Below are 14,543 nucleotides of genomic sequence, written 5' to 3'. Positions count from 1 at the left end.
CAACTGACGCTGACGTTTGGGGCGATGTGAATGCACCATTAGGGTGTACTCACACTAGGCACGGTTGCCATGAACACGCTTACGTCATTATGGTGTGACGGTTTCAGGATAAACGGGAAGAGTGGCGCTCTAGCGATTTATTCCATCGCTGTTTTTACTTTGTGGATAGTAATTTTGAGTCGTTTGTTCCACGGTGGTCCACAGCCTATTGTTAAACAGGTCTATCGCCTTTATGGCACGAACATTTTCGCGCAATTGTGCTGCTCGTATGAGGAGATTTGCAAGGTACCAGCTGAAGTGCAGCAAGGACTTTGCAGCTTTGATTACGGACTATAAAAACGTTGATTACCTCGCAAAAACGCGACGTCACATGTCCTGTTCCGTGCTCCAGCACGGTTAGTGCTCACACCGCATGCGAAGTCCAACTGAACCGTGCTCTGGCCCACCTCTTCCAAGCGGGCCACGCCCGGGCACGGTTCGGAGCACTCACACTAGTCAAACGAACCGCGCTTTGGTGGTCAAACGCACTCGGGCACGGTTCAAACTGCCTAGTGTGAGTACACCCTTAGAGCAGAGACAAGCACTAATTAGTTTCATCACTGATCTGAAAATTAATATTGATCTGTAGTATGGCTATAATTTACTCTTCTTTCACAAATTTGTGTGCATGTATATATTTTTAAAAGAGCTATGCAGTTATAGCTGGTAGAGCTGCACAATTAATCGTTAAAAGATCGCGATCTCGATCTCGATTCGACCCCCCTCACGATCTTAATCCAGCATTTATACGATTCAGCCAATTATATTTTATTTGTATTTTACAAAACTTTTGCTAGCCTAACTACTGCACAGAGTGCTGTGAGCTGATGCAGTGACAGGTTCGCGGTTCTCTTCAACATTACATAACCATTTAAACTTCATCTTCAGCGCACATTCTGTCAGATGCAATTCATGGCACCTCCGTCTCAATATACGCGCCATTCATTCACATCAAATGATAACTCAGCGGCAGAGTTCCACTCACACAGTGGCGTAATATCCACTGGGGACACGCTTTTCAAAATCCCATTGGTGTCCACCCACTTTCAAATGGTTTTACTAAAGTAATCTCTTGTATTGTAGAATGCACGCTCAGCGCCGCCGAGAGTTTCGCGCGGTCGTTAAAACGAAACCAAAAATAAAACCCGCACGCGCATTCAAAAGCTATTTGCATTTAGAGAGTGACTCCCCAATGTGCGCAAATTAAGCTACATAAAATTAATGACCTGTAGAAAATCCTTTTTTTATATTATATTATGACAGTGCTTTTTTAATTTTTTTTATTTTTATTTTAAGAACAAAATTAATGTGTTTTTTTTCTCAGTGGCCCACACCAAAAAATTCAATTAAATGTTGAATTTTGAACATTGACTTGATGAAATTTAATTGTGGCAAATTAAATTTTCTTAAAAGTATTTCACATAATATTTACTTAAATCTCTAAAAATTAGAAACCATTTTTAATCTATTTGCATGGCTGCTGTAGATTTCTAAACTGACACAAGGGAAAAATTTGAAATTGGCCAAAAATCATTACAAGCCTGTTGAATAAAGCAACAAAAGTTCACTTTGGCAAGCACTTCTGAACTCCTGTGAACTGATTTTGTTCATTTGTTTAAATGGCCTCACACCAGTTCTTTGATTTTGCTTTAAGTACAGTTGAAGTCAAAAGTTTACATACACCTTGCAGAATCTGCAAAATGTTAATTTATTGAATTCAATTTAAGTTTATTTGTATAGCGCTTTTCATGATACATATCGTTGCGAAACGGCTGTACAAAAAATGTAGGTTTCTACAATATATTTAGTAGCTTGCAAGTGGGGACTACTGTATGTCAAGTTAATGTACATATTGCATAGATGCATGGTAAAATCAGTAATGACATAATCAAACAGACGATGAACACTATTAATAGTAATGATTATGTGTTGCAATCAAACTTGTAGCAAAATTTAGTAGTGCTGTTGTTTCAGGGCTAGCATCATCAGAGGTCCTCTGAGGGGTTGGCATCATCTCTTCTCGGGTATTCTGAGTCCAGACTGAAGCTTGAGTAATTCCTAGTTACCACTGGATGTCAATGTCAAACAGAGAAACAAATAGAGAAATAATTAGCATAGCTGCTGTTCCAACCAAGCAAAAATGATGTGTTTAGTCCAAGCTAAAGAATGTTAATGTGCATTTGATCAGATGTAACTGAAGTACAAGGTTATGAGATACATTATGTGAATGTTTGGCTAAAGAGAAGTTTCTTTAGTCTAGATTTAAACATAGAAAGTGTGTCTGAGCCCCGAACGTTATCAGGAAGGCTATTTCAGAGTTTGGGAGCCAAATGCAAATTTATCAACAATTATTTAGTGAAAACTTTTTGAATTTAAAGATCAGGGTAAATTAGACTTATTACGAAGAAATAAGAAATATGTACACATCCTCATTCTGTTCAAAAGTTTACACCCCTGGCTCTAAATGCATCGCTTTTCCTTCTGAAGCATCAGTGAGCGTTTGAACCTTCTGTAATAGTTGCATATGAGTCCCTCAGTTGTCCTCAGTGTGAAAAGATGGATCTCAAAATTATACAGTCATTGTTGGAAAGTGTTCAAACACACAAAAACGCTGAAAAACCAAAGAATTTGTGGGATCTGAAGAATTTTTTCAGTTTAACTGTTCAGGACAAACAACGGACTCATAAATAACTATCACTAAATGAAAACAACAAAAAACACAACCAAAAAATTAACATTTTGCAGATTCAGCAAGGTGTATGTAAACTTTTGACTTCAACTGTATATCGGGGTCTTAACTGTTTTCCTTCAATTCATGAATTTATTTGGCAAATAAGAATACCACAAAGACTGTTTGTGAATAAACCGAGTCGAGAAGAAAATAACAGCGTTTCCATTAAATCTGCAAATTTAATTTATGCAAGAAATCAAAATGCCACGAAAGCTATGTGCTGATCAAGCAGTGTTTCTGTCTCCTTCTGATTAGGATCTCCAGTGAGAGTCAAGAAAATAATAATTCCATTCAAGCAGAACAAATTTAATTCATGAAAGAAAGCAGAATACCGCAAAACTATTCGCGGATCAAGCAGCGTTTCCATCCCATGTGTTCAAGAGAACAAAATGGTCACTTCTAAGGAAATTGCCAAATATAAATGGAAACCGGAGCTGTGGGCTTTTATATTAAATTTAATAAATGAATTGTAGTTAAGAATGCACAAACAAAAATGCTGTGACAATCTTCAGACAGCTCTAAGGGGTAAAAGCAACCAATCATGAGCGTTTACATATTTAAATATACATTTTGTAATTCTCAAATAGCATTTCTAAGTTGTAGCCTTCATTGTGCATAACATTAATTTTTATCTGTTCATTTTTTCCACAGAGGAGGAGGAGCGGCGAGAGAAGGCTCTGCTGTCCCGTGAGGCCGAGCAGAAGCTCTCCGCCCCCATTATCCAGTCTGTCCAAGTTAACCATGTGACCTGGGCAGAAGACATGCGGCTCGAGCCACACCGCCACCACCAGCACCACCCTCCGGTCCCGCCCCCTCCCCTCCCACCACCTGTTCCCATAGCTGTCATTCCAATCCCGGTGGTCCCTGCCAACCCTGTGGCTCCTCCCATTCAGACTGCTCCGTCCCTTCACACAGCCTCCCCTATGCCAGTGGTCACACCCTTGGCCACAGCCCTGTCCCCACCAGCAGCCCCCCTCATCAGCATCAGCTCCAATGGCAAGGACACCCACTCCCCTCCACAGCAGCAGCAGCAGAAACATCGTCATTTGATCGCACACGTAAAAGCAGAAGCTAACTGCTTGCCTCCATCGAATAACAATCCCAAGCAGCAGCAACAGCCGCAGCCGCAGCCACAACAGACGCAGGCGCTGTTGCAACCCTATCCAGCTCCCATCATCACAGCCCAGCATCCACCACAGCAACACGCCCTCCTACCCCAACCAGCAGTACCCCAACCTCAGCCCACACCGGCCCAAGGTCAGACAGGCCAACTCCCCAGGGCTAACGGAGCTGCTGTGGAAGAGCTGCGCAACCTGGATGGGAAAAGGAGACCTGGAGGGTGAGCCAAGTTTTGTGGCTTTATACAACAATTCTCAAGAGATTTTTCAAAGCAGAGGAGATTGAAATGTACGACACACGTCTGTAATCATAACCGAATAAAACTGGGTTGGCTATTTTGTTATGAGATTGCAATTTTTAAAAAGTAGACCGCCGAGATGTGACCCTTGATGAGAAATAACACTGGCCCTAAGGTCATGCTGTGCGTTTGTAGGCTCCAACCTAAACTAAATTTGTGATTTCTGATATCCACCTTTTTCTTCTCGTAAAAAAAAAAAGTGGGCACGACCGTTTGTCAAATTTAATGGGTTTCCGGTCTCATCCGCGTCCAGCTATTTTTAGCTGTACAGAACGGCTTGTTTGGCTGTTTGATATTGTAAATTAGTGTGTCTTACTATTTTATTTTAATGTATTATCTTAATTCTTAGCACACTGGTTTGTAGTGCAGACAGTTTTATCGTTTACTGCATGTTGTTATTCTTCTCGTTATTTCTCTATAGCGGATAATGAATCGGAAGTCTCACCCATAGGCTTACTTCCACGTTGAAGAAAAAGGTGGATACTCATCTATATGTCATTCTAAACCAACATGACTGTTTTATGTGGAACACAAAAGGAGATATTTCCATAAAACTTAGGGCTGAGCGATATGGCCAAAAAAGTTATGACAATAAAATTTTTCATATAAAATTCATAAAAAAAAATCATAAATTTAATTGTGGTTTTAAACTACTCTTTATGGTCAGAACATAATAAACACTTTAACACTTCTCTTAGAAATTTGACAGTAGCTTGAGTTAAAAAGCAGATTTAAATTTGTTCATTATCAAAAACAGTAACATCTGTAAAACTGTAACAACCTCGTTTTTATATGTTCCGTAATAGTAATAATATTTAGTATAAATGCACAAACGGTATAGCTTAATCACAAAATATACTGTAATTGTAGTTTATTACTCCTTGAAAACATTTAATAGGTCTAAATAATAATATAATAAAATTCGATACGAATGCCCACATTTCTGCTACAGTACCATAGTGCAGTTAGTGTTACTATAGTAAATCCATGGTAACTAAAAGATGCTTTTGTAGACTGAAAAGACTTGACTGTATCGTTGCGATTGTTATTTTGTGCTAATTACCGTTAACATTTTATCACCCAGGCCTAGTTAAACTGCAAAAAGCAGTTTTGTTGGACTCCATCACTAAGTTCTGACTGTATTGTTACAATTATTATATCGCAACAATAATCATTATCGTTTTATCGCCCAGACCTAGTTAAAATGCAGAAAAGCAGTAGTGTTTCTTGAATCCTTTACTATATTCTGAGGCTGTATGATGTTGTCATGTGAGAATAGTTTCTGGGAAATGCTGAGAACAGTTCTGACTATATTGTTACGGTTATTATATCGTGATAATTATCATTACCGTTTTATCGCCCAGCCCTAGTTAAACTGCAAAAAAAGTAGTTTTTATGACTCCTTCACTAAATTCTGAAGCCGTATAATATTGTCATGTGAGAATATTGGCAAAGAACTGTTCTGACTGTATCGTTACGATTATTATATCGCAAGAATTATTATTACCGTATATCACCTAGCCCTAGTTAAACTGCAAAAAGCATTCGTTTTTATGACTCCTTCACTAAATTCTGAAGCTGTATGATATTGTCATGTAAGAATATTTGCTGAGAACTGTTCTGATTGTATCATTGCAATTATTATTTCGCAATAATTATCATTATGATTTTATCGCCCAGACTGAGTTAAACTTGAAAAAGCAGTATTTTTTGTTCCTTTTTCTTCTTTACTATATTCTGAAGCTGTATGATACTGACATGTGAGAACATTTGCCAAGATCTATTCTGACTAGGGCTGGGTATTGTGACCAATTCGGCGATTCGATTCGATTCTTATTTTTATGGTTTCGATTCGATTCGATTTCGATTCGATATCGATTAGCTATCAATATTTCATTTAAAATGTTAGTTTTGCAGACATGGGATCCATATTTTGATATAAATGCTGGTAACTGAAACTCTCCTACTTAAGTTTATTACTGAAATACACATCTACATTAATAATAAGGTGTACACAGTTGTTTATTTTAAACAACTTTTATTTTAAATTAACACTGTAACAAGAAATCATAAATATGTGCATCCATTGTACACCATGTAAACAAACTGCAAAATGCATATTACTGTAAAAAAAATAAAAGACTGTAAATGTGCAACAGTGAAATCTATTAAGAACTTCAAACATGTTTAAGAAATAAAACATTTTTCTAAATTCAAAACGTTCAAAACAGGCCAATCATAAAGCCCTTGTCTGCGTATACAAAACATTCTAACTGTCCATAAAACCAACAGTTCTTAACTACAGCCTAATCATTTTTGATCACCAGATTTTTCTGCAAAAAAGCAGCTGATGGTGACACCTTCAGGACGAGAGGTGAATATTCATATCCTCTTACGTGAAGCACGTGCATTAAGAATCGATTCTGGGATTTTCCGAATCGATATCCTTGCGTTAAACTGAAGATCGATTAAAATCGGAGAATCGATATTTTTTACCCAGCCCTAATTCTGACTGTATCGTTGCAATTATATCGAAATAATTAACATTTTACCGTTTTATCGCCCACCCCTAGTTAAACTGCAAAAAGCAGTTTTTTTTTTTGAGTCCTTCACTAAATTGTTTGAATATTTGCTAAAAACTGCTGAGAACTGTTTTAACTGTATTGTGGCGATTATTATATCGCGATAATTATCGTTTTATTACAAAGCCCTAATTTTGTTTTTTTTTTACTTCACTATATTCTGAAGGCGTATAACATTGTCATGTAAGAATATTTGGTGGGAAATGCTGAGAACTGTTCTGACTGTATTGTTACGATTATTATATTGCGAAAATTATTGTTACCGTTTTTTTGCACAGCCCTAGTTAAATTACAAAAATTAGTTGTTTTTTTGACTCCTTCACTAAATTCTGAAGCCTTATGATATTGCCATGTGAGAATATTTGCTAAAAACTGCTGAGAACTTTTCTGACTGGATTGCTACGATTATTATATCGCAATAATTATCGTTTTATTGCCCAGTTTTTTAGACTCCTTCACTATAATCTATAGCTGTATGATATTGTCACATGAGAATATATGCTGAGAGCTGTAATTATTGTTATCGTTTTATTGCCCAGTAAAACTGCAAAAAGCAGTAATTTTTTTGACTCCTTCACGATATTCTGAAGCCATATGATATTGTGAGAATATTTGCTGAGAACTGTTGCAGCACTTAAAAATCATTTACATATTTTAAAATATGAGAATATGGAGATATTGAGAAAGAACTGTGCGATTTAATTAAATTCATATATGAGCTGCATGTTTTACAGTGAAGTGTGGCGCTGTGTTCTTTTACTTGCGAGCAGCTCATGATCCAGTGTTTTTAGTGTCTCAGAGAGGCTCAGTTGACAGTAAATGCTGCTCCGCACAAACTCCATCTCTGCATTGGAGTTTTGTTGTCAACAAAAGAGACACTTTCTGAGCTCTCTGTGACCCAAATAAAGCTTGATGGTTTAACATTTGAAAATGGGAAAAAAACATAAAATTAACTTTAAATACTAAAATTTTATTTTACAGTGAAATATTACAATAGTAATACTTAAAATTTTGTTTAATATTTTTTTAGTTAGTAGTAATAATTAAAATAATATGTAATAATAAAGTCATATTTATATATATATATATATATATATTTTTTTTTTTTTTTTTTAATTTGTGCAGCCCTAGCATATCAAACCTGGAGTTTTGTTTATTGCGTAATTGCGTTTTCTCCCCTAAATTGTGCCAAGTTTTGGTCTGTTGTTCACATAAAGCTATCATTTGGCCTCTGACGACTCATATGGACCACTTTTATGCTACTTTCATATCTTTTGCTTTTTAGAGCTTAAAAACCCCTGCTCAGTGCTTGGTGTCATTGTTAGTGTAAGAGCCTCATGAAAAATCATTCCTTTTGTGTTCCCTAAAAGAAAAAAATGTTTGAAATAACACAAAAGTGAGCGATGACAGATTTTTTTTTTTTTTTTTTGCAGTGAACTACTTATTTGCACACACATGCAAGAGATCATTATATAAAACGTAATGGGGTTGATTTGTGAAAGTTTACATGTGGCCTAGAAACATATCCAGTTTTTTTTTTTTTTTTTTTTCCACAGGGCTGGAACTCGAGAAGTTCACAACAAGCTGGAAAAAAACAGGTGGGTTAACTTCTGTTTACATTTTTGTGTTTACTCATTTTGACAAATGGATGCTGAATGTATAAAGTCATTGAGTAGCCTTAATGTAGTTATATGGTTGCTGGACCAATCACAAAGACATTAACCCTTGTCACTTTACAATTAAAGCGCTATTTGTTTTTACTGGCTTGAAGCCCTTTGCCCTACAAGTAACCACAGTAACAAATATGATAATTATAAAGTAATTGCCGTTTGACTTCTTCACTGCTGTTACTTCTTCCATCACCAAAATGCTTTGCCTAAACATCTGTTAAAACTCTCACTCGCTTTGGACAAAACATCAGAAACAAAATGATCAGTGATTTCTTTTTTTAACAGACGAGCACATCTGAAAGAATGTTTTGAGACCCTCAAGAGAAACGTTCCTAATGTGGATGAAAAGAAGACTTCCAATTTGAGTGTCTTGAGGAGTGCGCTCCGCTACATCCAGGTAAGTCAAAGATGGGATTGGATATGAGTGCTATAAAACAATAATATATATATGGGCCATTCTGCAGAATGTAGAATTTATATATAAAATCATCGTTTTAAAATCAAGTGAAGTTCGAAAAAATATATTTATTTTATATTTTCTTTGTAAATTATGAAACTTTATGTAAAAAATATGTCCCGCATTTTCATGTCACTACCGAAACAGTTTTTTAGTTCATTGGCTGAGACTGATTTGTACTAAACCCCTACATTTATGATAGGTGTGAGTAGATAGGCCCCATCATTTTGAGGTAAATGTGTTCAAAAGTCTGAAAAATCTCTTTTTCAACTTTAAAGAGCATCACTGCCGAACACCATTTTTAAATAAACACACTTATTTGGGAGTTATTCCATAACATATAGTTTTTATATGTCCACAACTGTTCAGAACTGTGCTAGCTAACCATGTGCTGATTCACATCTTTGAGCTAGGATCAAAAGTATCTAAAATTGTCAAAACCGAAACATTTGGTGGAGTTTCTGTAGTGACATCTTTGGGTTTTTTTTTTAGGTGTTATCCCATAAAATTGTTACTACTGAAACAGTTCCGACCAAAACATGTCATCATTGTTTCGGTAGTGCCAAAAGGGAATACATAATCCTTTATTTGGGAGAAATAAACAAAATTTTAGTACAGCAATTTTTTGTATTTTAGTATGTTTTAGTAGTGTTTAGTATGCAAGTTAAAATCTGTAATGTGATGTGGTTGCTACCGAAAATGTGCAGTCACTGCCAAAACATGGGATATTTTGTCAAAAATAAAGTATACTGAATCATCAGCTAAGATGTTAAAATAGTATTTGGTTCATACTATGGTATATTCATGCTAATGATCAACTTTTTGCCTTTTACAAAGAAAAATTATATTCAAAATACAACAAATCTCATAAATCACACTTGAAATATCGTTCTAATTGTAATTATTGATTTACTTCTGAAAACTCTTTAATAAAATAGAAAAATATATTTACACGGTAGATGTATGCAAAATCTTAATAGGTCAATATAACCTTTCTTAATGAATTATATATTACTGTGTTTCGATAGTGACAAATTTGGGGAGAGGACAAATATTCCAGAACTTTCTGAAAATACAATATGAGAATTAACTGTAAACACAATTACTATAAATGTCTACCTTGGATATTATACAATTTGCATCGATACAAAATTCAGTATAATGGCCCATAATGTTAGATAACTGCGATGGTCTGTTACGTCTGCTTGTAAAAGTTAATGTTTGAATGTGAGGATTCAGTTTTGATTGTGAATGTTTCTCCCCTGACCTATATTAGTTGGATACCAACTTGAATTCATAAAAATATTCATAGTTTATTCCTAAAGCATATTCTATGTTAATCACAAATAACGATGGAAAATGTGTTGGGAATACGGGTTGGGAATAGGTCACAAGATGGGGATTTGCAGTCCGTTTTCTCCTTATTCTCTCGTTCTCACCCTCCCACCCACATACGCTTTTCCACACATACTCCACTGGCAGAATTGTGTCATATGCATCTGCCAAAACATCCTGGGTCGAATTCTTCTCCGTGTGCGCTCATTATATCTTTTCCTTACCCTCGTCCCCTGTTCTTTTCGTACCAATAAGAGGTGTACTTCTGTTTTTTCCACTTGGAATTTTTTCTATCCATCTGTTTTTTCTTTCCCTGATGTTCAAAAGCTAATGTCAACATGTCAGTTTAGATTCCTCAGTGTATGAAAACCTTAATTTTGAGTAACATTTTGCACATTTAGGATTAATTTGACGGTCGATGACATGTTTAAGGCATTAAAGAGTACCAGAACATTACCACTGACGTAGATACAGCTGACATAAAAGCGCCAAGGTCACGGTCGATCATTTAATTCGCAGACCGCAGCGGCAACGATTAGTATAATAGTGTGGGCGGAAAGGTGACCTGTTTATGAAAGACATATCTTTGAGTTATGATCTCAAAAGCTATAAAACTGAAGCCGGCGATGGTTATAAAGACACGATAAACACAAGCGAGGGAATGTGGGCCGACCGCTCGCACGCTACTGTCTTCTGCAAGCGCCGTTCGCTCTCCCCCTCCCTCACCCGCCTTCAGCCTGCTCCCGCGTCCACGTGAGGCATGAGCACATGGCGAGCGCGAGCCCGGTGACGTCAACTGCTGTTCTGTGCTAGTCCGCCCCATTTCTCTATGGCTCTGGTCCGCCCCTCCCTCTCGCCCTCGGCGTGCGCACGCCAGACACACACATGCCGAGCGAAGCTGTTTAAATCAAACAATGCATCTCGTAGCGCTGTTGCAGTACATGATGCGTGCTGTTTGGCATGCTTGTGTGAAAGTAGGTTACGCTACATTGTCTGAGTCAGTCGTTTTTTCTTTTCTGGGCCGTAGTCCTGTGAATCGTTGTCACCAAGGAGACCGTGGCAAACAGAGCTGGTGGTCAGTGAACAGCAGGGGTCCCTCTGTCTGTGGATTGAGTTTCTTTACCGATTCCGTTCTGGATGCAGTCAGAAGCTGTCTGCGGGTTTAAGCAGGCATGGTGGTTGTTTTACGCCTACTGGTTGTGGAGCAATGTAACAGGGACAGCAGTGATGAATTTTCAAACCAGATAATATGAGTTACATTAACAGTTCACAGCTGCAGTGATGTACCAGCATCATCAGTGTTGATTTATGGTTGTCTGATATGGGTTTTTTAGGAGCCAGTGCTAATGTTTATATTTTATTACACATAATTTACTTTAGTGGTCAAGCATTATACTGTATGTATTTTTATTATTTTGGTGGTTGATATGATAATGCTTCTATACATATATTCATACTAAATTATGACTATGAGAAAATCGTTGCTGTATTTACTATATTTCACCAAAAACAGTGTGAAAAGAACATTATAAGTAACATTTATTGTTACTTTTGAAAAAAAAAACTTTTGCAATAAAACTTGTAAATAATATGGTTTATAAGAATGTACTTAAATTCAAACTGAATACAGTGTTTTTAGACACTTAATCACGTTAATTGCAATTGAATGAGGCCAAAAGTTTACATACGCCTTGCAGAATCTGCCAAATGTAAATTGTTTTAGCAAAATAAGAGGGATCGTACAAAATACATGTTATTTTTTATGTAGTACTGACCTGAAGAAGATATTTCCCATAAAAGACGTTTACATATAGTCCACAGAAAATAATAGTTGAATTCATAAAAATGACCCTGTTCAAAAGTTTACATACGTTTGATTCTTAATACTGTACTGTGACCTGTGTTGTTTTTTTCCGTTTGTTTGGTGATAGTTGTTCATGAGTCCCTTGTTTGTCCTGAACAGTTAAACCGCCCGCTGTTCTTCAGAAGAATCCTTCAGGGTTTTTCAGCATTTTTGTACCCTTTCCAACAATGACTGTATGATTTTGAGATCCATCTTTTCGCACTCATATGCAACTGTTACAGAAGGTTAAAACGATTACTGATTCGCCAAAAGGAAACACAATGCATTAAGAGCCGGGGGTGAAAACTTTTGAACAGAATCAATGAAGATTTACATTTTTCTTATTTTGCCTAAATATCATATTTTTCCATTTAGTACTGCCCTTCGGAAACAACAGAAGATACTAGCATGTTTCCCGAAAGACAAAATGAGTGAAATTTACCCTGATTCTCAAATTCAAAAAGTTTTCAACATTAATGCATTGTGTTTCCTCCTGAAGCATCAGTGAGTGTTTGAACCTTCTGTAATAGTTGCATATGAGTACCTCAGGACAAGCAAAGGGACTCATGAACCATTATCACTAAACAAAAAAAAACTCAGCTGTGTATCTTCACAAATTCAACTATTATTTTCTCTTGTGGACTATATGTAAACATATTTTATGTGAAATATCTCATTCAGGTTAGTACTAAATAAAAACTAACATGCATTTTGAATGATCCCTCTTATTTTGGTAAAACAATCAATATTTTGCAGAATCTGCAAGGTGTATGTAAACTTTTGACCTCAACTGTATTATAGTTTATACTGGAAATTTAATAATTTTATTGTCTTTGAAATATGGTTAAAGTTTATTGCCAGTATTTATGGTAAACTACAATATACTTTTAATGTGATTTCTTTTAAAACTTGTATGTCATATATACATCAAGTTGTAATTACATATTTGTAATAATATTGAAATTTAGCAAATTTACAATGCATATTAATCTTAAATTTAATATTTTATCATTTAGCACATTGCAGTTGAATTATAAATCGAGTACTTTGCATGTGCTTTAGTATGTTAGTCAGCATCTTAAAATAAGTGTACTTAAAAGCGCAACAAAAGATTATTAAAACAATGATATCAAATGTACTTTAAAGTATTTTAATTTTTTTCCAAAATTCAGTTTTGTTTTGTATTTCAAATTCTGTTTTTTTTTTTTTTCTGTTTTAATATTGCTGTGTTCTTTTTTTCCCTATTTAATGTTTCTAGACTCTAGACCTTTTTTGGCATGTTTTGTCTTTGTTGTTATAGGACAGTGTAGATGTGACAGGAAGTGAAGTGGGAGAGAGAGGGTGTGGGATCAGAAAAAGTCCTCAAGCCGGGATTCGAAATCGGCATGCTAGTAATTTTAATGGGTAATTTAAAAAATATTCATCAAAAAACGTGTCTAATTAATTGAAATCATGAAACTTACACTTACACTTATTTAACAGCAATTTATTAAAAGTTTAACAAAACTATATTTTTAAAGCCCTATGAAATGTGCTTAAGGTTTTTTTACCAAATTCATTATTCTACTCATTTTTTAATTCTATGGATTCCATTGTAATGGTTTAATGATTAAGTTTTAATAATCAAAAGCAAGTCTAATTAATTGATTTTATAAATAATTAATTTGTTGTTTTAATTATTTATTTATATTTCCAGAAAAACTGTGTTGTGTATTTACATTTTTTCTGAAAATATTTCTGGTAAATATTCCTTAAGTAGTAGTACTAGTGCTATCATTACATTCAGTAATATATTTCAGTCAGAGTTTCTTCAAGTTAAACCAAACTTTTATTTTGACAGGTTGCTGTGAAGACCTTTTAGTTTTTGTTTTTATATGATACTATATGCTCATAAAGTGACTCAGTTCTAGAGATCATGTTAATTTGTTCCTATACTCATATTGAGGCGGCAGAGGCTAAAAACACAGCAAGCATCACGCCGAAACCATCCATCTCCCGCACACATGCAAAAAACGCAGATTCTAATTTAAATAGTATTTTTGTGGCTTATATTCACAGACACTAGTCTAGTGTACTGACCTACTTTTGATTTCTTCATTCAAAATTGGGCAAATTCTGACATTCCGTGTTATACAGTAAATTCTATCAAAGTCCCTTTAAGGCAAGTCATGTCACTCGGCGGCCATCTTTGAAACGCTACTCGGGCAGACAAGTGCAGCTCCTATCTCTTTGAATGGGGAAACATCAAATTCTCCAAAACTGTTCATCAAGCTAATGATTAAATTTCATATTTTAAATCTCCAAAGAAATCCAACAAGAACTGCCTCATAAATATGGTTCCTTGGGCTCCAATAGCGTTAAAAAACGCTTATTTTTCCGGCTAAATGAGCCAGTGCGCATGCGCAGTACTGAGCGCACGTCTTAGAGCGCTTATTGTTTCTATAGCAACCGGGACTTCTAACGGCAGCT

General features: G+C 35.8%; 1 protein-coding gene across 1 annotated transcript in view; it reads left to right on the top strand.

Annotated features, from left to right (window-relative positions):
* mntb (MAX network transcriptional repressor b) overlaps nucleotides 1–14,543 on the top strand; it is a 34,789-nt gene that overhangs the window by 7,182 nt on the left and 13,064 nt on the right. The window contains exons 2-4 of the mRNA XM_073824427.1: nucleotides 3,422–4,109; nucleotides 8,326–8,367; nucleotides 8,725–8,836. Coding sequence (XP_073680528.1) covers nucleotides 3,422–4,109; nucleotides 8,326–8,367; nucleotides 8,725–8,836 — 842 coding nt within the window. The remainder of the gene's footprint in view (nucleotides 1–3,421; nucleotides 4,110–8,325; nucleotides 8,368–8,724; nucleotides 8,837–14,543) is intronic.

The sequence above is a fragment of the Garra rufa genome, chromosome 19 (genome assembly GCF_049309525.1).
Source record: "Garra rufa chromosome 19, GarRuf1.0, whole genome shotgun sequence".
NCBI classification, from domain to species: Eukaryota; Metazoa; Chordata; class Actinopteri; order Cypriniformes; family Cyprinidae; genus Garra; species Garra rufa.
This window is presented reverse-complemented; position numbering and strand designations above follow the sequence as displayed.